Raw genomic sequence first — 26574 nt, forward strand, 5'->3', positions numbered from 1 at the left:
AATCCCATTTCTGTGCCTCCCTCTATCCAGCTCATTGTCCTTATTTCTTCATTCCTCCCTTTAGCTGGGGAAGGGGAACTGAAGGGTGAATCTAAAGGGGTCCCCACCAGCAGCTGCCTCCAGCCAGGAACAGCCAGTCCCTGAGCAAGGAAAGATCTCCTGGAGCCATCCCCAGCAGAGCACCCCCCAGCATCCGCATAGATACAAAAGCCAACACAAGTAACAGAAGCAACACTGTTCCTGCAGCATTGAAAGCCATTGACCCCAGTGCAGTAAAAGTTCCACTCCTTACCTGAAGTACACACATGCCAAAAGCGGTACCAAGAACCTTGTGAGTCTCATTGTAATAGCAGTAGCGAATGTTTGTGGCTGCTACAAACAACTCAAAAGGATCATCTTCCTTTATGTTTAACATTCTGCTTTTAATCTCCTGTGCTTGCCTCATCCTCTTCTCACCTCTTCTGGTGCCTGGAGAACAAAATTATACACAAGCGTCTTGGAAAAGGGTTTGAGTGCACTCAGGCCTAGAGTCATGTCTAAGTGGAAGCTAAAGGTTTTTTCTCAAGGAAAAAACCAACCTTGGGTGACAATTCTGTGTCCCCACGTGCCTTCAGCCCAGGGTGGTGGGTACCACCCCGAACCAGCTGGCTTTGCAAGAACTGCTTGGTTGGCTTCACGCAGTTTAAGGCAACCCTTCCTTCCTGACTGCATGCAGATTGTAAGTACGCATGCGAATCTAAGAATTACATTTCAAATTGCATTCACAAGTAGATTACGTTTACTTTTTCAAAATGAAGGAATTCTAATGCTTACTCTGCAGTCAGTCATTACAGAGGCTAAAAAGCTGAGGAATTAAAGTTTTGTAATTTTGAGGGTAAAAAGTTGAAGGAGAGGTTGGCCCAGGACAACAGAATTAGCCTTAGAGCCCCAGAAGGAAACCAGAAGAACCTCATGCTGGTGTCAGCTGTATTAAAGAAGCCAGATTTTAGTTCTGAAAGACTAAACTTCCTGTAGCTCCTCCAGTAACTAATCTCAGTTCTCCTTCCAACTGAATTGCAGAACCAGACACGGTTGTTTTGACTCATGTGAGCAGCCAGCTTGCAAAAGCCCCCAGAGATACAGACCCCTCCAATAGCAGGACTCAGAACTTCCACATCTATCCTGTGTTTCAGATCAGTGACTTTATGTGACTATACAAGATTAAACCAAACCTCAACAGTAAAAGCCTTTGTCCGAAAGGAATCCTGCTGTTAAACCCCAGCCCTGGTGGAGTAAATTGTCCTTTCCATCCTAACCGTTCTATGATTCCATTTCCACCTACTGCAGCACTACACAACCAATATACTCTGTGTCACTGGTGTTCTCTGGTACTGCTGAGGGAAGAAAAAGGGGCATTGGAATACATAGTATTCCCATAGGAATAAGACTACAGAAAGCAAAGGGAACATCTACAGGAAAATAACAATTAGGCTATGTTATCCAATACTGAATGATGAAGTCCCAAGGGATGTCAGGAATCTTGTGTCTCAATAAAAGCAGGTGGATTGTAACGTTTAAGCTCCATTGTTTAATAAAACTGCAGTGGTTTGCAAGTTCTCTGTATAAAATCCCAAGTTGCACAGCTGTGAGAGACTTCTCCTACTGCAGCTCAATGTGACCTGGCTTAAACTCCAGTAAGAGTTTTCAGAAACATGGTATTTACCCTCAAACTGACAGCAAAACTCTTCCTAACCCTTCAATGGCAAAGTTGAGCCAAGCTATCTTCATAGATGTATTTATTCTTAGCTTTTAATACTGCCCAAAAAACAGGCCTGAACTTGAGTATTTGAGCAATGACGTATTTAAAAAACCAGGTGACATTGTAGGCAAAATGTGTTTGATACCAGTAGATGTGTTTGGGGATAAAGTATTTGTTTTAAAATACAGCAAAAAAAATGATAAAACTACTGAATTAATAATCATAGAGGCTGCAGAACAGTGTTGTGGCAGAGGTTAACCCAGAGAAATCCCATCATTGAGATAAAATCACCAACCCAAGTGCAATTCCTTCAGGTAGAGGTATGAAATACTTGCTTAAAAGGGAAAGATGTAAACCATTTAGATTTATTTTTCAAGTGCTTACATAAGCCATGGACCAAATTTGATTGAAACCTGCAGTGAAAGGACTGCAAAGACATATATACAGGTATGTTTAAGGCCATCAGAAAATTGAAACCTGACAATTAACAGAGTTCTGAAGACTTATTTTCTATGGTAGATGCATTGCTCAAGTTTATTCTAAGCTTGAATAGCTTCTGAAAAGGAAACACATTCTCATTAACAAAAGGCTACTGGATATACTAAAATGGATCTCAATACCAAGATGTCAGATGTACTCTTGATCCACTACTGGGTATTTGAGCATGTCTTACAGGAAGGAGAAATTGGTCACCATAGTTGGAACTGAGCTACTTACACCCATCTGATTATTACGAAGTAGGGAGGAACAGTATCTAGCTTTTAAAATTAATGGGTTAATACCTGCAGCAAGAGCTAATGATGATAAATGTAATGCAGAACAAAATGCCAAGTCAGGCTGAAGTTTTCCTAATACACATGCTGCTCAAACTGGCTTTAGAATGTGGGGTTTGGAAAAGATTTCCTTCCCTCCATTAAGGCTGGATCTACAAAGCCACAGATCATTTGAATGCATTCAATTCTAAGTGCCTAGGAGTGTGGTTAATGGACGAGCACCTCTTCCCTTAGTTAAATCGTTCAGCAAATCAAGAGATTCTGTGATACCACACCAAAAACTTGGGCACAGCCTCCCCCTCTGGTTGCCCCTCTCAAACAGCATCACCCTCTGGTTGTCCCCCTCCAAAAACCAGTGCCCAGCTTCTGAAACTGGAGAACGCACATGAATCAGACCTGCAGCTCAGAACTTCCATGGAAGTGTATCAGGGGCAGGGGCTTGCTCTCACGTATAGGAAGAGCCCATAAGTTTCTTCAAGTTTACTACAGCACAGATGTATAATGCTTGATGATCCAAATGCAACATCAAATCCTAAGCAGCCCAATGTAGTTCTCAAAAGCACAGAACTTTTCCTCTTGGAAAATGCAGTACCAGGATGAAAAACATTCCAGTGTAAAAGCAAACAGTATTTGCCAACCAGGAAGTCTGAAGAACCTTCCCCATCTCCCTCCCAGGAAAAACAAACTAGCAAAAGAGAAACACATTCTGATTTCAGCATTTAGCCTTCTGCTTGACCTCTCAGGTGTGCTCATCTAGTGTTAAACATGGGAATTATCTCAAAGGCCTCATCAAAGCTCCCTCTTTATGCTCTGCCACTGACAAGACAGCCAAAGTTAGTACGAGACCAACCAAATGTTCTGATACTGATGCTGTGACTGAACAAAGACCACAAATTGTCATTTAGAGAAAATCAGAATTCAAAAGAAACAAGACAATTCTGCAATGTTTGATTTCCCAGACAATAATCAGGACTATATTTAAACCCACATTTAAATGAGGAAATTATCTTCTAAATTCAGAAGGGGAAGTTTATTGTTTGGGATCATTTCCTGCTTGCTCTTCACATGAGGCACTGATTTTATGGTCAGTGCTGAAGATTGACCCAACTCATCTGCAAGAACGTAGCTGGTACTAGCTCAAGCAATTAAAGCCTTTCTAGCCCCATCCACATTCAATGCAGATGGAATATGGGTGCATAAAGACTAAAATACACACCTACCTATAGTCACAAACCTCAACTCCAGGTATCAAGCTGTATCATGAAGTATCTGGTTTGATACTTTGCACACATTTTAATCAAGCAGTTTTGCATGAGCAAGAGGGATGATCTTCATTTTCAGGTGTGAGTGGCAGCCTCATTAATGGAGCTGGTAATGAGCAGTGTTCTCATGTCCCTTTGTAGCCAGAGGAGATATGGAGAACACAGTACAACCTTGCCCCCTGAGCTCAAACACTTGCATTTCAAGTGTACATTTGTAATAACTGGTTCTTGCAAAGAAGAGGTAAGAAAAGCCAAATACTCAGCTTAGGCTGTGCCAGAAACTCAACAGAAGAGGAAGATCAAGATTCTTCTTACCAGTTGGTTTTGTATCTTATTCTGCTGGACCACAAAGGTTTTGCCCTATTTGCTTTTAATTGTGTGAAGTTTAACCACTATTTCAGTATCATTTACCATCTTTCCAGTGTTTGTCTAGAGTTAAAGGTTTTCCCTAATGTTTCCAAAGCAGTTACTCAGATGCCATTTGGAGGAATGAAGGAAGCTTGATCCATTCTCCAAAGACACAATCAAAGAATCTGCCCACCTAACAAATCAGGTCAGCAGGACATTTTGAGAAGTAATATTTAAGGACACAAAGTTCTCAGCAGAACACATAAACTGGCTATTAACAGGAAATCAACATTACTCTTCCACCTACTCTGAATATTATGCTGTAGGGGTTGCTGTACACAAAAGATAGTATCTTAGAAAGAAAATATGGGTTAAGTGAAATCTAAACCTTCCTCCACAGCAAAAGCACAAAGACATATTGGTGAACTGTTCTTTTTTGGACAGCCTGTATCCAGGAGAACACAGAAATAAAACATAGCACAATGTCGACCTTAGGTATGAGACAACAGCTCATGATTTCAGTATTTTAGGATGTCTAGGAAGGATCCAAGTTTCCCAGACATAGTAACATTAGGCAGAAAACCTGAGTGATTTAACGGTTATTCACTCAAGAACCCTCATACTACAGCCAAGAGGAAGCAGGATGCTGAAGCTACAAATTGGTGCTCAAACACATACCACCACCAATTATCACAGTATCAGATAGCCCCTCTCCTCACAGTAGCCTTGCATGCAAGCACTCGTAACTGATCAGTTACACTCCCCAAAAACTGATTCACATAAGAATCAAGTAAAACCACCAGAGAGCAACCAATGTGTCTACACACAGGCTCAGAAGTAGGACTTGATTATGCTCACTCATGCTTTCCAACCACAAGCACCAGGCCTGAGTTACCCTACAGCAGTGCCTAAGTAGAATAAAAACAACTTTGCCCACTGGCATCCAGAAAGGGCTCAGCAACAGAACCAGCCCAGAACCATTCTGCCTCAACATGTTCATTTCTAGAATGCCCTTTCATCTCTGTATGTTCATTTCTAAAATGACCTTTTCCAAAAGAAGCCTACCTTGGAATGCTTGTGATCTTGATCTAACTCGGATCTAGAGCTATGTTATGCAGTGAAGATACTTAAAAGCTCCTCTCAGCAGGCCAGAACAGCAGTTAGTGGATCTTTGTGCCATCCCGTGACTCGAGCTGATGTTTCAGTATACTGTTTATTAGACACATGTATTGAGATTAAAGGAGACAGTGCAAATTCCCAGATTAACCATGTGTAATGTACTTGTTCTACGGTTGTTACTATTGTAACACATCTCCTATCAGCACACAGTAGAGCAGCTACTCTAAAAGACCATTTTCACACATGGAAAGGCTCACAAAGCTGGATCTCAATTAAGAGGCCTCTCAACTACCCAATGTTTTATTAATAAATTTAAGGTGAACGTAAAGAAAAACCAAACCCAAAACCTTAAGTGGAATGTTCTGATGCATTCAGCAGGCTTTAATTCAGTATGCTGCAAGTTCACTCTCAAACTACAATTAGCTATTTAAGAAGCATTTGGTGTGCAATGGAAAAAGCTGAACAGCTTGTGTTCTACCAACCATTTAAAAAGCCGATGCACAAAAGAAGTAATTAGAAAAGAAGAATTCACTGGTTTCCTACATCAGTTCAACATTAAAAGGTTTGTCTTTTTATTTCTTTTTTTTTTTTTTTTCCAGTTAAAAAACAGTTGGGACTATTATCTCAGTAATAGCTTCCTAAAAAAGACACAGAACAGCAACTTCTCACCGGACTGCAGTTTATATTGTTGTATGGAATGTTTCTAGGCTTTGACTAAAACCACTTCTTCTAACCATCAGCATCGTCTCAAGATGTCTGGTGTGGAATATTGTCTTCACAAGCTTCTCACTTTTCTCAGTACAAACATTTCTCATTTGTACTCTTCACACAGAACATGGGGAAGTGATAGTACCCCCTATTTGTATGGAGTTTCAGGTTATTTCACAACAAAGTCAAAACAGCTGACTACAAGTTCGGAAAACTCAAGTTGTGATACAAAGTAGAAATGACCCTCTGAGTGAAAACAACCTTCAGTTTTGTACACAACAGTTAAACAACATGTAGCTGTTCCTTAATTTCACCCTTCCACAGGTAGGAATTATAGGATGAACAATACTTAACATATATATAGCACTTTTCTTCTTGCACGTGCTGTAGAATGCAACATAACTACCAACACCTCTATGGAGGCAGCTATCAATATATTCTCCCCACTGCAGAGAGAGTGCATGTGCGCAAAAGGTAGGCACAAGTGATTTTTCCAAAGATTATATCACAAGTATGCAGTAAAACTTGAGTAAGACTTGGTATTTTCCAGCCCCTAGTCTTATGCCATTTCTTTTATACATTGCTGCCTTGATGAAAAGGAAAAGTCCGTAGAAAGAAGTTCCCCAGTAATCACAGCTATTAGACGAAAATCAGAAACACAGGAGGTGCGTTTACATCTAGTCAGGAAAAAAAAGAGAATCTATCAGGGCAAAAAAAAAAACCCCAAACAAAACGTTATGAAATGTCACCCCATCACATTAAACTTGTTTCAGTCGTTGAAAACCAGTGTTCCAGGATACAATTTTTATAAACATGTTTTATTTGTCTTGCTTATACCATTAGAACTGTAACTGCTGGCTGTCATTTCCCTTAAAAGGGGAAATCAATTCAAACACATACTGGTGCTTTTCAAAAGATAGCAATTAAAAGGGCAGCAGCAGCGGGCATTTGAGATTTCTTAAAACCTTCAAGGCTGCAGGAAAGACAAAAGGACATGTGACCAAAAGTGTTATGAATATCCATTAGAGATTTCCATCAGTACCGGCATCAGTTATTTAGGTGATAATACAGCAAGGTCAAGTATTAGTGACAGACAATGTGCAAGTCATAAGGAATGATAGAGAATACCAATCCTTACAAAAGTCATTGCTATCAAAGAAACTTAAAAAGTGTTTCAAAGAGAGAATCTAAATACTTCACATCAAATATACAGTGGCCATCCAGGTTTGCTCTCACATTTGTTGCAAAATTCTTTTGGAAATGCCAAATCAAAGCTTTTTTTTTTTCCATCTTTTCTTTTCTTTTTAAAAATAATTACACAATTACATTAGCAGTTATGCAAGCAATCTTAAATCCTTAGCCACAGTGAACAGGGCCCTGGTGATGAGGAGTGCTGCAGCTAAGGGTGCTGCTTCTTTGTCAAGAGCTGGCTATAAGCCCAGTTGTCTGTTTAGGGAAATATGCATCATCACACATCTTTGAACTGTTCAGTGCTTCAACTGAGTATGAAAAAGCTGAAATGCACTTGCTCTATCAAGCCACACTTCACCTTTTCCATCCTTTCATGGGAACATTACGTTTTGTCAACTGACATCACAGTAAATCTGTATGAATTTGCAAGTTTTATCCAAATTTGTTACATCACTTTAAAACGTCAGAAGTGAGTCTTTGCTTTTTCCTGCCACTTCAGTTAAACATGGAGATTGGATCACCCTGAAAATTGCCTTTTTTTTTTTTTTTGCTTTACTCTTAGCAAGGGTGAGGAATCTGAATCTCATGTGCAAGGCTCAAGATGATGCTTAGGACAGAACATGCAGAGTAAACGTTGTTTCGTTCCTTTCAATATCCAGGTAATATAAAGCTGGCAACTGTAGTCCTGTCATTATGGGTAATGAAAATAGTCCCTTTACAACAAACTTCCTGTAAGGGAGAACAAATAGATAATAACTCTTCTGGTAACATGTATAGTACACTGGCCAGCGTGTTTTTGGCGTTTGATGTTAATCCCGTGAATTCGTTTAATTCACTTGCTGAGCATTCATTTGAGGCATCCCTCTGTTTGGTCTTGGGGGCCCTCCACGACCTAGAAAACATACAAAAAGGCTCTTGAATTTTGCATGAAGTCAGGTTATTTAAAGAAGAAACGTCCTAAAAACTCTGGTTTAAACTGTGTAAGAATCCCAGGTGTGTATCTAGACTACATACGGTTCTAAAAACTCTTTCAAATCAAAACTCCATAGTGTATAACCTGTCTTTACAGTTTTCAGCTTTATCCCAATACTTTCTTTTTAAGTAACTAAATGGAACCATTTGAAGTAAAAAACTTGCAGTCATGTAAGGCATTTATTTGTTTCACAGACAGTGGAATGTACAGCCTCAAGCTGCCCTCACTGAGAAGGTGCCCTAGTGATAACTCTAGATTCCAAAGGAAATGTCTGCACTCAGACAAAGTCTCATCAAAAACCTACTAAAAAAACCCACCAAAAAAACCCCAAACTGGAAATAGGGTTGAAAATAAAACGTAGAAATTCAACTAAATCCTCATCATGTATGTGGGCGTTTTGTTTGGTTTTCACAGATGGATACATGGCAAACTTATGACAACACACCCCTGTAAGCTAAAAGCAACAATTCTGCAGGATCAGAGAACATATGATGAGCACAGAGGGAAGTTTTGTATGCTTAGGTCAAGAGAGACCTCTGCAACAGATGCAGCAGCACATCCTTTAGTGCAACAGAGTAGCGTGCAATTTTGTAGGCTGACAGCTCAAAGCCAATGTCTGCTTTATAAGTACGACTTACTTGCAAGTTACTAATGCTTGGAAGTAAGCAGATCTTAAGTCACAATAAAAAAAACCCCCAAACTTTAAGGCTTTCATTAATAAAAGGCAACTAAATAATTCTGCTACATTTAAAGTATCAAAAGCAACTGTTGTTTTAACTTCTTGTCAAAGAATTCCTCATGCAACAGCTGATTTCCATCCCAAAGTTCAAAGGATCACAGCGCAATTCAAGCCAGAAGGGACCTCAAGACCAAGGGATCCTCCAACCCCTATTCAAAAGCAGGGTCAACTACAAGGCCAGAGGGAAGTAAGCTTATTCTTCAACTGTGACCTGCCGAGTAAGGAGTAAGGTTGCTTTTTTTAATCCAAAACTCCAAAAGCTGGAATAAAACCTTCCATTCAACCCAAACCCATTATTCAGTACTCAGAAATTACCTCTAGGAGCTCCCCTAGGTCCGCTTTGTCCAGAGCCACGTTTGAAATTCTGCTGATACCCATCCTGAAGCAAAGAAATGAATAAAGTTAAAATTTAAAACCTAACCTTTGGTTATGTTTCGAGAAGCCAATAAAATAAGGAGCTTTTCAAACAATATACTCTGACAAAACACCTGTGACTTCAGCATATAGTGTTTTATGGGTCTAAATTCATATTAGGAAAATGGATTCTTACTCCTACTAGTACCTCGCAGGTATAATAAAACATACAATGTCAAAATCTCTCTCCAATTACAAGTTATGCAGTTCAGAACAAATGAGAAATGTAAATGCTTATTTAAGTATTCCAATTTTTCAAGCTACCCAGAGGTCAAACAGATTCATTTGCTGAAGGACCAGTCAATAAATGAAATGACATTTTAATGGCAGGATCAAAATGTCATCTCATTTGTTTACAAATACTTGTCTGGGCATATGCAGAGTTAAGACACTCTCCAGTCAGTCTAAGCTTTGCTCAAACTGAGCAGACTTCCTTCACTACAACAAAATTTTACACAGATTTCAGAGTAACAGAAACAGACAACCTCAAACAAACCTGAAAAGTTCATTTCAATGGATTTAAGTTTCCTTCTCACTTATTTAGAGTTCTTTATAATTCATTCAACCTTGATCTAGTTACTAGACTAATTCCTTTAGAGAATAATCAGCCAAACAGAATTCGTTTCCCAATCATAATCAGCCATTTAATAGTCTATTTCTTTCTGTTTAGTATCTGAATTTTTTGTCTTTATTAGCAATAAAAAAAGCCCTTGAGTGCTTTCATTGTGCTTTTTCATAGGTACTTCTAGACTGTCACAATACAACAGTAGCTTACCCGCTGGTAGTTTGAGTAATCCCGAGGAGCATTAAACTGGGGCTGCGTATAACCACTGTTTGGAGTGTTGGAAAAGGAAGGACGGTAGCCATCATATCCGCCTAAGGAACAGGGCACAAGTCTTTCACTTGGAAATGATAACCTATTACTTTATACTGCCATTTTAAGAAAAGCAGTAACAGCATTTTAACTAAACGTGAGGAAAAACCTTTAGTAAGTACAGTTTACCTGCAAGTCAAGCAAACATTAGTGCCAATAGTATTACAAGAATGAAGACACAGTAAGAACTGGGAGGAGGAAGCAGCAAGTCAAAGCATTTCTCTAGTGATCTGAGGCTTTATTTACATATTCAAACCAGAGCTAAACATAATACTAGGATCTAAATGTACCAGCTGTGACCTGCAAGGCCACAACAGCCAACATGAGCAAGAAGCTGCTCCTGTGCCAAGACTCTTACAAGTGCTGAGAACCATGTTCAAGGATGGCTCCAGTCCCAAGGATCTAATGCTGCAATCCAGATCAATTTTAAGCAGTCATGTAGCAATCACTGCATTCCCTACTACTCTCAGTTGTATTTTTATTGTACAGGTTTCTCGTCTACTCTCCAACCGCTTGAGAAGAAGGGAACATGGCAAAAGCAGACAGCGCTGGACCTGTTAGTCTAATCCCAGACTACCTGAAAAGGAAAATGTCTCTCTCCCCCATTCCAAAAGGTACATCTTTGTAACACTGACAGCCTCATATAGTAATCTCCAGGAATCATGACAGTTCTCTTATTTATCCAGAACTACAGTATCATTCCTCTGCTCCTGTTAATTCTCTCAGATTAATGACTTATGGACTTCTTTGTTCTAGTATTTCCACATTATTCAACCTATTCTCAATATGAAACACAAAAGTCTAAAATACACTGCTTTTACCATAACTGAAAATAAAAAGCATTTCTGAAATACCAATTTGCATCTGAATTCCTCACTTGCTGGTTATGAAAATGTTGGATACTTCTGTGTTTGCTTATACTTGCAGGACATGCCTCATCAAACTAACACTAAGCCTTCAGCACAGAACAGAGAAGTAAGATGCTTCTTTGCTTCCATCCTCCTAGGAAGCAAAACCAAACACCTCAGATTTAAGTTAGCGAAAGCAAATGGATCTTTTACTACACGTTTAAGTATCTTACAGAGCTACTATTACAGTATTAAAACAATGACAGGTTGGTTTAACACTTTTAACTTGACACTGTGTTTCCAGAAGGAAGTCAAATTCAAACGAGTGAGTTTAACAAAGCTGTTTACCTCTAAATCCATTTGCCGGCCCCCTGTAACCGTTCATTAAGCCACGAGCCCCACGTGAGCCACCACGAGACACTCCTCGACTGTTGTAATAAGGCTGACTGTTCCGTGGAAATCCAGTGTTCTGTTGGGGAGGTTGCTGGTGGTTACCTGCCACTTGGTGAGTCTGGTCTGGGGAACCATGGTAAGTACCAACCACTAAATCGGGGGGGGGGGAAGGGAGAGGAAGTATGAGTCTGCATTTATGTTCCCACGTACAGACTTTTCACACTCAACATTCAAATCCTCACCCATTCAAAGAAAAATCATTTCCAGAATTAAGTATCAAGCTTATTAGCCAGATACCCCACAATATTTAAACAACCTAAAAACAGTAGTCAGTACGAGTCAGCGTTAAGAAGTACCTAGCATAAAGTCAACAGCAAGTATTCCTCATACAGGTGCAATTTTCCTGCGTTATTTCAAACCCTTTAAAAATCAACAGCACATGCTCTAGGGGCAAAAAACCCCACCCCAGTTACAAGTAAGTTACTTCTGTAACTTTCTTCCTTCCAAACTGGCAGAAAGCCACCAAGAAATACTTGCTCTCACTAACTAAATTCTCTCTCTCAGCTGTGCTAAGGTGGGACTGATGGGAACATTTTAACCAAGCTGATGTTTTGACCGTGTACAGGCTGGGGGAGGCAAGAACAGGATGGATAGCTTGAGATTATCTGCACTTTGAAGTAAGACTACATCTTTGAAGTAAGGTATGCCACAACATATTCACAGGAATCACTGGATTACAAAAGCAATCTGAGGATTACAGGCTTGCACTGCCTTGCACTGTAATATGGCTCAAAACCCATATAGATAAACAATGAAACTTAGTTCTCCCTCTTCTCATCCATCCATCCCAGTATAACAGTCTGCAAGGAATGCAGACTTCAAGATCATAAATCAGTTATAGAGAAAAAGGATTGGTCTCCTTTTCCTCACTCCATGTCCGGCAGCTGTTAGCACTTCATCCTTTGTCATCTTTTTGTGTCCTTCACTCAAAATCCCCCTCTGCATCTGCACATTTTATCTCAGTGGCAGTGCAAAACGAGGAAGCACTGGGAGAATAGCTTTGTACATAGACTTTATTTTACTGTTTGTTGCTAACTTGGAAAGCATTTTGCCTGCTGATTTCAAACCATGTCTAACCGGTTTTAGCTAACAAAAAGGTCCAGATCTTTGTGAACCTTCCATCATCTGTCAGAATCAATCTGTATCTGTTCTCAATTCTAGCTTACTATTTCTTTTCTGAAATGTCATCGCATATGGTACAATCTTTTTTAAGCATTCAACCTTAACATCAGCAGAGCAAGTACTCCACTATACTGCTTTCATCTTTAGAACAATCCTTAATCCTACTCATGTTTGGGTTGTTTTTTAACCCATATAAAAGTGAACCAACCAACTCTTTAACAGTTGGTGAGATGTATACTGAATTTCAACCCCATTTGGGTATTCACACCGAGCCAGAATAACAAACTCCATTATTGCTGAGGGGAAAGCTTTCAAGACTAAACACTTGAGAATGTGTGACATGTTTTTCAACATCATCTAGGACTTCAGAGCCTGATCATCTGCTTTACTGAGGCTACTGCCATTTTAGTTTTTGCTTTAGTTTTGTAAGTAACCTTACCCGTCTGGAGTTGCTCTTGCTGAAGATCTGATTGCTCTACTTGGTGAGGCTGATTGGAAAAACTCTGGTTGTAACTGGCCTGGTACTGGTTTTGCTGCTTAAGGGTTTCTGGCTCATTAACAGGAGGAACGGGTGCATTCATGTTGAATACCTACAACGTGAGAAAAACAGCTCTTGGGTCCAATTCACTTCTTAAAATTCTTCATGGCATCATATAAAGAATTATCCAAGTCTGACAAATGTGAATCACCAAAGACTTTTATGTAATTACAAGACTGATTCCACTGTTTGTACAGAAAAAGAATGACAACCGAAATAAAGGGACTCTATACTGATCTACTACTTACTGTTTGCATGGACTGGAATGGAGCTGCATTAACATTGATTCCGCTGCTATGCAAAGGCTTGCTAGATCCAGCCTGGAACACCTGTGGCTGGGATGCAGTGGGAAGTGATGACGATGATGGGGTCTGGTCTGCATTCAGTGACATTGAAGCCTAATAATTAAAACACACAACATTTAAGCAGCTTTTGCATAATACTACATAATTTTACTTAAAACCATTACTTTAAAAATCCCAAACCACCACATAAAAAAGTGACAACCCTCAGATTCACCTCAAGGAATAAGTATTTTCTACTTCAGCTGAAGAGCCTCATCACAACAGCATAATGGGAGAACATAAATCTACCAGTCTTCTCCTCCATTAACTTGAAATACAACTAGAAAAACTAGAGGGGGAAATGAACAAGTTTCTGGGCTAAATGCTAGCCAACGTGTAAAACATAAATCACATTCCTTAAGCCAACAACACTGATGATGCTCACATTGGCATCTAATGAAACAATCTTGTTGCTATGAAGGAGTAACTGGTCACAGATAGCTTCAAAGTGTGGAAATTAAATGGAACCGAAGCAGTCCTATCTACAGGTGACTGAGAATTAAAAGCTACACCTTTATTTACAGAGAACCATAGACTAACATTTGTTGCCACCTGCAAGCAGAGTCCTTCCCACCCCCTGTGAAATTAAGACTTGCCTGAATCTGGTCAATTGATTCTTTCTGTGGCCGTTGCTCTGTTGTGTGAGAAGGCTGATACATGGGTTGGGAGGCTGTATATCCCTCACTTGTAGAAGAAACCAAGGGCACCTGATAAAATAAACCCCAAAGCCCCCCAAAAGTCAGCTGATGCTCACACACAGTTTTAGTAAGAGTATCAGAAAGCTCTAGAATTAGCACTCTCTATAAAAGTATTTATTCCAGCAAATCTTTACAACTATTATAAATTAAAGACTGTTTTGACAGGTAAGAGATTTAACCACCTCATCTTGACATGTATTCTGAACATGTCACACCATCCACCCCCTGCCACAGTGTATTCTGTGGCTATTTCTCAACTGGCTGGACATGTATTTGTTGCTACTAAAGAATATCCTTTTCCTCATTTCCCTATGCAACCCTAACTTCAATAACAGTAAGCATGGGAAAAGCAAGACAGGAATGTACAGCAGTTTAAATGAGAGAACTCCAAGCTCGCAGAGAAATTGAGAAGGGCTGGCTTCGCTTATTTTACAGCCTTTGCTCCTCTGCAGAGTCCACTGAAAACTAACCAGCAAAGCAGAGGACTTGGCATTTAAGGCTATCAAGGACTTCAAGAGGCAACTGATAACAACTGATGGGTGTGTTCACATCACCTTGCTGAGCATTCAAAAGCTAAGAGGCACAGTAAACTATTGCTTGTAAGATCCCAAACAGAATCACTGGCAGTGCCGCTTGAGGTAAGGAAAGCAAGGGAAAAAAAACCCACAGACATCATCAACAGTAAAATAAAAGCTGGTGCAGAGAGAATTCTCTGCCAAAAAGAATAGCCTAAATAGCCTACACCTACAAAACAAAACTGTCAAGAATGCTACCACTTCAGCAGGTACATACAGAGGAAACCAAAGGAAAAAAAGACCCACATTCCTGTTTCTGTGCAAATAAATGACTTAAAACTTGCAGATCTAATCTGGACAAGATAAAGCAAGGAACACTACCCTTTCTGCAAGATACACAATCTATCCAGATTTTTCTTTTGCTTTTCAAATACCTACAGGATCAGATTTATTACTTGAGACCAGCAGAGTCCCTCAGAGGTGCCACATATGCTCAACTCAGAATCAGGAAGTTCTTTAATCGCTAGACAGTTCAGTATTAAGCTGGCATATTTTAATGAAAAGGTGAATACATCATTTGTACAATGCAGCAGCAAGTTTTAAGAGATGCTACTTCAAGAGGAATTTGGGGAAAGCTCAGCTGAAAGCAGCATTCAAATTCAATCTGAGTGCTCTAAAACTCCAGTATTAAAGTACTATCCAAGCAAGCAACAGGGTCTAAATCCTTAATAGAACAAACAAAGAAACAGAACACAAATTATACAGTTAATCCATTAAATCTATTTGTGGTTACACCCACTTGACAGATACAGACTGCCCTGTAACCGAGTTATTTTGGTTTTGGTATTTCTGTTGCAAAGACACAAATTCAGGACAACTTATTTCTAGCTAAATTAAAAATACTACTACACATGGTTTCACACGAAAAAGAACACTGCTAGAGAAAGACTGACACATCTAATTATTACTTCATCTTGCACAGAATGCACAGAGAAACCTCAAGTTAAACTGCTATGTTAGAGTAGCACTACACAAAGCAGATTTCCAAAGTCCTTTCTCTCAGTCATGCAAAACCACACTTAAAATTCACCAGTCACATGGAATACAGATTATAAGTGATGGCAGCCTAACACACAGGCAGGTGGAAACCAATTTGTGAAATGATAATCACATCCACACACTAAATCTGAAGGCTGAGTGAGCTCCATAGACTGAAAGAACTGGTAACTGCTGAGAAGTCCACACACTAGGCCATTAGAATGAGCAGCACAAAGCTGCTGTTTTTGTGCCCTCCAGTTTAAGAGGCCTCAAATTAGAAGTCCAGTTCCTCAGGAAAGTCATACTTCAACCTTGAATCCAGCTGTTTGCCAAAGAGGAAAATCAAAGAATCATAGAATAGTTAGGGTTGGAAAGGACCTTAAGATCAGCTAGTTACAACCCCCCTGCCATGGGCAGGGACACCTCACACTAAAACATGCCACCCAAGGCTTTGTTCAACCTGGCCTGAGAAGACTCCATTACGGAAGATATTCAATGACTGCATAGCACAAAAACTGGATCTAATGATGTTTATAAGCAACAATGCTGAAGAGACAGTGGAGATCAGAAATCGGAACCTTATCTTTGAGTTTCTCATATAATTAGGAACTCAATCCTATTGTAATATCAATCAAGCCTGAAATAAATGTAAATACAATTTGCTAAACATTTTACCTGTGTAGCTTCTGGTTGCACAGGAACTTGATTAGGCTGGGCAAGTCTTGACTCGGCATGAACTGAAGTAAAATAAGTTTACTTACTACACAGCACAATCAAACCTTTCACAGAACAGCACTGCCATCTTTTCTAATTCAGTTATTTCAGAGCTGATCATCATAAAAATGATTATCCCCTAGCATGGCCAAGCTATCCTTAAAATTCCAATTACAATTTTCATGCAAAGTTATTTCCAATTACCCAAAACAATCCAACATCTCCAAAAGATTAGGCAAAACTCTATTTTGCCCATTTAAAAAATATTGAAGATGTTCCACCTTCCCAAGCAAAACCTAGAAGCGAGTGAAAATCAGAAGCCTAACAAACAGTGTTCTCTAAAAGTACAATCACATTTCTAATAAATAATAATACAGTGTTCTGAAAGTGTATTTTTACTGAGGACCCTTCTACTATGTAGTAGCAACTGAAGCATTTCTAATAGGTGACTTGCAGGCTTCCCCAATATTTATGTTTAGGATTTACCATTACAAACCTGGAGGGCAAACCATTTGTGGCATGTCCAAATTCTGTGCTGGATTCATGGGCTGTGCAGACACAATAGCAGGATCAAGTGTCTGGTTCTCAAACTCCAGCATAGAGTCCTAGGGAAAAACATCAAATCAAATCTAAATCAATTTATTGTATTTCAGAAATACTAACATTCAGAATACAGAAATGGCCAGGTCCCAATAAAGAAGTTTACTTCACAGTTAAACAATTGCTGGTTTAGCCATTTTAATCAAGGTATTAAGCCCTTCAAAAACATATTTATTACACTGAAAATTCAGTTAATTTATATATTAACTGAGAAAAACATAGCTAGAGGGAGATTTTAATAGCCAGACAGAATAGGTGGCAAACCGTTCTTTATTCTTTATCCTAAATTAGCACTTTGTAGGAAGAAACAAAAAAGGAGCAGAAGAAGTGGATGCCTCATATGTTACCAAGGTGTCTACTCTGTGGAGGAGGGGCTTTTTCCAACCATTATCTTCCAGTGTTTTTCTAGTTGTTCTAACTTTAGAGTTTAGAAGGGAGCCTTCAAGAAGCAACCCAAAAAGTACTGTCTTTACATGTAGAATTTTTTCATAACACAGAATTTACAACTACGTTAGAGAAGCTGGTCTCACTTCAGCACAATACACTATGGGGCACCCAGCGATGCACAACTTTCTGCCTTCTCTGTAGACAGACAAGGACCAAATAGCTAAATAACCTTCTACTTGTACTTTGACAGCAGTACAGATTTGCAGGCTTTGGATGAGATCTTGCCACACAGCACTAACACTGTCTGCAGGACCACTGTATTCTTCAAATGAACTACAGCAGACTCTTTAAATCATGCCTAAGAGCCAGGAAGTGCTATTTTCTTTCTTTGGTTCTAACTTCACAGTAGCGTGTGTTCATCATACCTGCATGAAGTTATAAGGGCCCTGCATCTGCGCCATAAGGTCCTGTACTCGCTGTCTTCTAACAAGAGGATCTGCTTGAGCCACAGTAGTGAGCGTGTGAGGTTCAGGAACTGGAGGAGATGTAGCTTGTGTCTGTTGCTGCAGCGAATTTACAACCTAACAAGAAACAAGCAACCAACTGCAATTTCAGCTTAAGAGAACATTGCACAGAAGTGACTCAGTAGGTCTCGAAATTTACGGCTGTTGGCTAATTCGTTGTGGATGTAATTACTATAGTGTTCTTGAAGAAAAATACTACATCCTCCTACAGTCATGCCAATACTTGGTGGCCAGCTACTGGTCTGAGCACTTAATAGGATTAGAAAGTCCAGACTGTGCTGTTTTCTTTCCATCTACTCTATTCCCCATTAAGAACAGTGCTAACAAAAAATTGTTCAATATTATGGGGATTTCTTTTAGAGCAGGCTTTCAGACAGCAATTATGACCATTTGGATATTTAAAGCCAGGGAAGATTAAGTTTCAGATATATGCACAGATGGAGAACAATTATTGTCTCCTACATCTTTGGTAAATGCAAGTACAGTCAGAATTTTTGGATCTTTCAAAGACTTCAAACTTTAAGTTTTCACAGCCACCTCTAGGCCACGTTCTCAAATGTCATTCTAGCTAGCTGATTTATGTTCTCAGAGAACAGCAGGCAGCATTGCATGACAGAAAGATTGCAAGACAGCACCGTGGGGGAACACCAGAAGCAGAAGCAAAACTCATAGTGAGCAGGAAAGCTCAGATTTACTGGCTGTATTCCAATACGGCGCACAAACAAAGGTACAACGAAGAGCAACATGCTTTCAAATACCACCTTATCAAAGACAGCAGAGCAACCAGGAAAGCTGAACATGAGCACCTAAAAACATCCATCATCAAACAGCTTGAGAACAGACAGCCACAAGGACGGTCGAGGTGCACAAAGTTGCACTTTGATGTTCCTAATCAGTTTTGCTCTCTATGCAACTCCCATTATATGAAGAACAGTTTTCAGTTTGCATTCATGTCAACAACTGTCCTTTAAAAATATAACTGTCAATAACTTGTCTGTCACTTTCGTACTCCCATGAGCTTTTAATTATTAATCATCTTCCAGATAAACAGGCAAGCCTTAAACTTACAATTGTACAAGATACAAATGAGCATAAATGCACCTGGGAGTTCAAAACACTTCTGTAAAAGATCTGGTTTCTAATTAGAACTCAGAAGCCAGATTTCTGCACAGCAATCATGACAAGTGATAAATAATCCAACAAGCATAGGCCTGATCTTTAAACTTGAACTCCTGCTATCCACCTTCCTTGCTCAGAACCTACTCCTTGTTCAGGTGTACATTGTTCTGTATACGACATCCTGCACCCAACACCACCTCAAAAGCTCCAATGACTCTTTCCTTGACCAAATCCCTACCCATCTGTAATAGAAAACTAAGAAGTAATAAATAACTAAACTAAAACACAATCACAATGTACATTCCTCTTCAAGATCTCCAGTATTAGCCATGCAAAGAGAAGCAGTTTGACAGTTCCCATGGATGTACATCCTAAGGCTTTCCACACTGGAAAACAAGCACAACTGCTCTGCTGTATTACAGTCCCCAGACTTCAAACGATGGACTGCTTCCAAACTAAGAACTAAGCCCTGTAAGTGGATTTTTCTTCCCCCTGACAATGTTACTTAGAGCACACCTACTGCACATTACCAAGTCTAAGAATGAAAGTAAAGCAACAATGCAAGCCAAGTGACTGGGTGAAACTTGAAAGGTCAAATCAGCAGCTACTCATCTCCAACATCATTATTGTCAAAACCAGTTTCTATTTAAGCACCATCACTCAACATATGAAGTCCAAGTTGTTCATAAGAATTCAGTACTTGGAACAACCAAGAACACAGAACAGGGATAAAAAAAAAAATCTAACATTTTTCTCTTTCACCAACAGTACTGTACTACCTTAACACAGTACTTGATGTATTACATTCTCTTTTGCAATCACCTTTTTTAATGGCAAAAAGAACTGTTTAGGGCCTATTCCTTTAGTCTTATTACCACTACTAGGTACTTTGACCTATTATAATCATAGTGGGATGAAACTACTACAAAAATTTCAAGTTTTACATATTAAGCAGTCAATGGACAGGCTGTAGTTCTAAAGCTATCAGTTTTCTAACTGTCTGCTACATGAAAATGGTGCAGAGACAACTCAAATATAAGGATCCTTAGTCGAAATGCAAATTATTACCCAACCATACACCTCCATTCATCTCAGAGCCACAACAGCAAGGTGAAACTTTTAAGAGAGCTGAACCTCTGCAGATCATATTTGACTCATCAAATTGCACGCTCACCTCTTGACACCCTGCCTCAACACCCTGCCCCTTGACCTTATCTAGGCAGAGCTGCCCAGACGCAATCAGAGAATAACAGGGTATAAAGAAGGCCAGGGGGCAAAGAAAAACGAGAAGTAACACCAGAAGTTTAATGAGACCACAAACCAACCAGAATGAAGTTTTATTCTCGCAGTCACAGAAGAGTTTCCAATTCTACACAAAACACACACGTCCATTCAACCAAGGTTCCATAATCTAAGACAGACAGAACTTTGTATTCAAGCAGATTCAGGTACTTCTTACAAAAGAAGCAGTTAAAAAACATAGAAATCAATCAAACAAAAAGCCAACAACAAAAATTCCCACAACCAAAACCCCGCTGTTACCAATAAAAGGCATCTTCACCAAAACTAAAACATGATATAATCCGACTGCAAATACACCCAGAAAAAGTCACAAGCAAATTCCTTCATGTAAAATTTCAGGACGGCCCATACAGAAATGTCATTATGAGACACCATCACTTCTTAACCTACAAACAGCATATCTTAGCAATCTTGAATGCATCACATCTACTCATGGGTTACTGAAAGATGAGTCTGTGATAGCCTTGCCCTTCACAAACAGTTATGGAAGTCTTCTGTTTAATGTTCTTTCAGCTTCCATAATTAATAGCTGTCGTTCACAGCTCTTATTATACTGACACCACAACTACCTCAAGCTGACAAAGGCTCTATACAATGTATATCATCATCTTCCCTAAGGACAATTCAGCTGCATTCCATGAGAAATGGAATTTTGGTGCCAATAAGAACAGCAAGAGTCATTTCAAAGACATTCTGAATTTCCCCTTTTTGTGTTAAATCTGAGAAAACAGGGTTCTTAATTATGAAGAAGCAGTCTTTAACTCCAAATTGCTCATTTGTACATAGTCCAAGAAATTTGGACAGGAAGGACAACTGAAGTGTATATTCTTTTGTATTACATTGTTCTATGAAAACAAAGCCTATATAATCCAGATTTAGCTGACTAGTAAAGACGCATGGAAAACTGCAAGTTTCTGGAATCAATCTAACACAAAACTAAAACCTGAATTCTTTTACCACATCAATACGGTTAACACGTATTATTATTATTCCCATGAGGAAGGGTCTGAGTTTTCAGTTGTGCAATATACAGCCTTGCAGTTTAAGAGCAGAAGAAGCACAACAGGCTTTGAGCATAAGGATGCGTTCTATAATCTCTTCACCCATGCTACCTACAGAGAACCAAACCTCTAAGATACTCTGGGCACTTGGTAAAAACACAGACGTAATTTGGGTATAAGTCAAGACAGACTGAAGCCAATTTTCAGTTTTTAAAGAGATTTCTTAAATCACATTCAATAGCAGTGATATTTTAGGGGTTTTAAAGTAAGGAAATGGAATATTATGACAAGGTACTATCAAAATCAATCATTTGCATACACAGCAAAGTTCTAGAAGCCTCACACCCATCCTAAGTGCTACTACATCTCTTAATGGTCTTCTACACCATAAGATACGAATTTCAGCCAGGCTGACTGTAAAATCAGACAGATTAGATAATCAGATCAAAATGACTGCTGTCTTTTCTACTACCTGAAGATACGACAAACACTTCGCACATAAACGAGCCTGAAGACACAACCGAAGACTTTAAAAAATTGACCATCCGTAATTTGCTGCTGCAGAGACTAAACTGAATCGAAACTTCAGTCTCCAGCACCTTAAAGATGCTGCTCATACCAGTTCCTACCAGACAGATACAACTCAATTTCCAACACAGCAAACATTTGAATGACTTCATGTGACTTGTCCTTTGCAGCACATGAAGAACATGAATTTAAGTATAGTAAGATGATGGACTTGTACATGTAGTTAAGTCTACAGTCTAAGTTACTAAACTGGGAATGGATCCCAACAGCAACATACCACAAACATCACAAGCGAACAATCACTCAACCGCAAAGGAGCAGCAAGTTAAATACTTGAAGAAACATAGCTCCTGAAAGCAGGGATGTACATACAAGCATATTTCAACATCAAATTATGTGCATATGCAATCCAGAGTAGGTATTAGTTGAGATACTAATTTTCAGCTCTCTCTCCACGGAACTGCTCAATGAAACAGACAACTATGCCATGCTGTCAGCAGCTTTGTAGATAAACTTAAGTTCCACATTCGAAGCAAAGTTACCTTAAAAAAAAAAGAAAGTCTAAAAAACACATATCTTCAGTCTTTTTAAGCCTATGACTTTCAAGTTCCATTCTGCAAGCAAGCCGCTACTGAACAAAAGCAAGCTCTCTGCAAACTTAGCCAAACTGTGTAGCTTTTGAGGTACTCCTGAGCTAAATATGTAATTGAAGGGTGAGTAGTGAGTCGAAGCCTACTTAAATGTATGTATTTTTACGTATCCTGGGGAAGAAAGAGTGCAATACTAAAGCCTATCATGAATTGTGAGTCAGCGGAAACAGGGATTGCAATTTTACCTGCAGTACACAAGATCTTACCTCAACCGTTTCAACTGTCCACTCATCTACCTGTTCCTTCTCACTACTGCTGAACTGAGCCTCTGCCATGAATTGTCTGTTTACATACTAAAATAAAAATAAGAAAGGGTATGAAAGTAAAAGTAAGTGGCATTAAAGCTATACAAAACGACAGTCTTTCCAGTGAGTAATACCTCAGTTGATTCCACTTCAGTTGGTTCAGTAAATTCTTCTGCCGGGTCAGGTTCTGCAAGAAAAATGTACCATTTAGGTGAAAAACACCCACACTGCAGATGGAGAAGATGTAAAGATGATGAAAAGATCTTTCCCACTAAAAGTGGAATTTTGAAGAAGTCTAATGCTTTTTTGTAGTAGTCATTTATAAAAAAAACATGTACTTTAAAGAATTGTTCTGGACGATCAGCACACAGGAAGTGGTAAGGCGGAAGAATGAACAGACACACATCTACTCCTGAGTGACTAGTATTAGCTAGTGTTAGAAGCTCACTATACATTAAGGAATGAGTCCCTTTATCACACATCTTCAAGGGGATAGGATTTTGATTTGGAATCTGAAATTAGAGCCTCAAAATTGAGTCAATACTTGACTTGCAGTTAAGTATCTGCTGAGTTCAGAAGCAAACCTAATGCTACAAAAGTAGATAAAACCTTTTGTCTCAGAATGAAGAAAGCAAAAAATGCCAAGAAACAAATAGAGAATCACCAATAGCAAAGATTCTCAGATGTCTGAATTAAACAGGAAAAAAGCCCTCTTTAAATTCTTGCTATGAAGAGTTATGTTCAGCTATCCTGAATTTCAGTTCTCTCCACAACATATTCAAAAGGTAAAAAGGTCATGAATTTTCTTCATAAGTTTAGTACCATATTCTGGAGTTTAAGCATGTCAGCATCCTGTTTGCTCCAAAACCTCGTCCCTCCTAACAAAGGATTAAACTGGTATGAACGACCAAAAAATAGAAAAGCCTCAGGCAATCATAACTTTGTTGTTTCATCATTTTAATACCAAGGATGAAAAAATATGGTTTATAAATCACACTGATAAACTTTACAGAAAAACAGAAAAGAGTTGTTGGCAATGTTTTCCTTTGCAGAAACCTGCTTCTAAGTAATTTCACCATTAGCCTGAGTTCTTATTTCAGGAAATGACATATTGCAGTCAAATGCTGAAATAAGTATTGAAAAGCAAGTACTAAGTGACTCTGTTCCCTCAGCCAGCTGACGCTCTGCAGTTAGAACACTCAGCCCTTCTATGCACATGATGGAAGACATTTATGATGTGATCATTAGGAAGGATTAGCCCCTCCAAGTAGCAGCTGGCAGGAGTAGCCTTACAGAACCCTTCCGGAACACAGCTCTGCTTTTCTCTCCTCATGGCTCAGAGCAGGGCTGAGTAACTGGCCGTCTGTCCCTACAGATGTTGCCTGGCCAGATATACCTGATCATCAAAAACTGATGTTTCTATCCAAAACACAAAGAGTTCAGAGACAGGTGAATTTTGTGCTTAAAACTGCACTTGTAATTTAATCATTCTGGAGAATCCAAAGAGACAAGACAGTACAACACAGATATAGTAGTCACAAGGCATCTTCAAATCCTACCAGCTTCTGCTACAGTGTCTTCTACTGCAGGGGCAGGTGTTGCCTCTTCTTCCTCACACAATCCATTCTGATGGTTATGGGTGCTGTCGAAGTAACTAGTTTGAAGAATACGTTCAACAATCTCCTTCAGAGCTTTATCTGGGGAAACAGAAGTTAAATGTTAACAGTAACTTAATACTAATAATCTTTTCCTTCCTTCCCAAAGATCCCACGTAAATTACCAACAGATTTACTGTAAGCCAATTCCTTACAGAACAACTGTCAGTACAAACAAGTAATTTTACACAGGTACCACCTTCATGAAGGTTCTTGCCCTGATGTGCAGTGGCTCAGAGCAGCCTTTGTAAGCAGAACAGGCACAAGCTTGCACTCAGTGCCTCAGATGAATGCTGTGATGTCTTACCCAAAACAGATCAGCCACATTGGCAAGGCAGCATTACTGACTGCACGGGCCAACAAAAACCAAAACAGACTCAAAATGGGAAATTCACAAAGCATGTCTGGCAAGTGATAATAACTGCATGAGTCAATACATACACAGAGAAGAGCACAGAAACACATTAACATTCATCCCTATAAGACGGTGATTATCACTAAAAGCTCATCCTGAGATCCAGACACAATACCCAGCCCAACTTCATCCAGTAAGAGAATGACTCAGTCTCCAATGAGCATTCATCAGCTCCCTCCTGAAAACCAGCTTTGTACCTTCTGCTTCAGCCACCTCTTGAAATAAGTATGTGGTGCATACCTTTGGGCTCTCGAAAATCTAAGACCACAACCACTTCAGACTTGAGTGAGTAAAAAAAATACTAACCTTGTACCTCCTGAAAAGATTTCATTTCAACAATATAAATAATTTACAGTTCTGCTACAAACAAGGGAAAAATCTTATTAAGGACACAGTATTGTCCTCTCCTTGTATTACTTCTCAGTAAAGCAGGTTAGGTAACAACTGCAATACTATCATTTAACTTCCTATAAATAGAAGATAAAAACCTCTTTCCATGGCTCAATATTCCTCTAACGTAATAAGGGCACTTGATTCTTTTAAAAGGGGGGGGAGGGGGGGAGTTGTTGGCCATTTTCCCCACAAAACAGGATTATTTTCTCTACAACTTTCCTACTGATTTCCAATTAAGAGACTTCAAAAATTCCCCATGATACAAGAAACAGCCAACTGCCAAGCACAGCCATTTTTCTTAGTCTAATGTCAGAAGCTATGTATGAGAACTTACATTTTCTGCAAGAAAACAGCAAAGAAATTCCATCTGCATGATCTATGATTTATGATCAGACCCTGATATATAGAGCTAGTAAAAACAGGGTAAAACCAGAATGCTTTTTCCAGGAGAGAAAAGAGAGCAAAACATCACACTAAAAAAGGCCATGTCAGATTATGTATTTGGTCACATTATTGACAAAGCTCCTTGTTTACACACAGGTTTCCAGAAAACAAAGAATTGCCACTAAGCACCACCAGCAGCAGAATACTGCTGAAATAGCAGGAACAGCTTAAATAGAGTAATGCATCAGTAAAACAAAACACACTACGCACTAAGTTCACATTTCAGTAAGTTATTTTGTTACAGTCATCTAAGGTCTGAATAAAGCAGTTATTTCAACTACCAAAGTCCTCTCAGATCAGACATTGTATTTGTAAGTTCAGGCAGAAATTTAGAGCACTCTCTCTTCACACAGACTTATACTTACAGGTTGTTCCACAAACTGGTTTCTCCTTCCCTTCCAGTAAGTCCCAGAGGTGAACAGATGCTTGCTCATACTGCTCATTCAACCTTCAAAAAATAATTAAGAGTTAATTTCTTACCAAGTCTTTAAATTACCTCAGTACAAACACATTGTTAATTGTAACTCACTATTATAAAGAAGAGTACTTTACACTAATCCTACCTCATGCTCATGTCTCGCTCAGGGTAAACTAGCTTATAAAACTCATCCAGCATGGTCAGTTCCTCCTCTGTCAGCACTGGTACCCCATTTGAACCTTGTTTCAAGTCGTTGCGCACTTCATCATCACCCAACTTGTCCAAAATGAACTGTAGCTCTAGTACAGTCTTTAAACGCTTCTGCTCAGCTTCTTCTCGCATCAGCTGCTCCCTGCGAGCTGTCTTCTTTATTGTTTTCTGGATCTGGTTAAAATGGAAATATTCAATTGCTTAAATTTGGATTCTGCAGTGAACTCAGGGGAAAAAATATATTTGAAATGTCTTTCAGTGGTAAAGAGGTGGA

At 39.2% G+C, this 26574-nt stretch overlaps 1 protein-coding gene across 2 annotated transcripts in view; it reads right to left on the minus strand.

Annotated features, from left to right (window-relative positions):
* Positions 1-6745: 6745 nt before the first annotated feature.
* CAPRIN1 (cell cycle associated protein 1) overlaps positions 6746-26574 on the minus strand; it is a 33189-nt gene continuing 13360 nt past the window's right edge. Inside the window, exons 4-18 of one of the 2 annotated variants that reach the window (XM_061343507.1) lie at positions 26236-26474; positions 26038-26120; positions 24325-24462; positions 22900-22952; positions 22727-22813; positions 17822-17977; positions 16906-17014; positions 16371-16432; positions 14041-14151; positions 13349-13498; positions 13002-13152; positions 11336-11530; positions 10041-10141; positions 9167-9230; positions 6746-8031 (exon numbers count right to left, since the gene is read on the minus strand). In XM_061343507.1, coding sequence (XP_061199491.1) covers positions 7967-8031; positions 9167-9230; positions 10041-10141; positions 11336-11530; positions 13002-13152; positions 13349-13498; positions 14041-14151; positions 16371-16432; positions 16906-17014; positions 17822-17977; positions 22727-22813; positions 22900-22952; positions 24325-24462; positions 26038-26120; positions 26236-26474 — 1764 coding nt within the window. In that variant the 3' untranslated portion in view covers positions 6746-7966. The remainder of the gene's footprint in view (positions 8032-9166; positions 9231-10040; positions 10142-11335; positions 11531-13001; positions 13153-13348; positions 13499-14040; positions 14152-16370; positions 16433-16905; positions 17015-17821; positions 17978-22726; positions 22814-22899; positions 22953-24324; positions 24463-26037; positions 26121-26235; positions 26475-26574) is intronic. The other variant, XM_061343508.1, reaches the window with a different exon arrangement.

Source organism: Neopsephotus bourkii, unplaced genomic scaffold (genome assembly GCF_033783945.1).
Source record: "Neopsephotus bourkii isolate Nb327-2 ecotype Australia unplaced genomic scaffold, CSIRO-AGI_Nbou_v1 NB_1825, whole genome shotgun sequence".
Taxonomy (NCBI): domain Eukaryota; kingdom Metazoa; phylum Chordata; class Aves; order Psittaciformes; family Psittacidae; genus Neopsephotus; species Neopsephotus bourkii.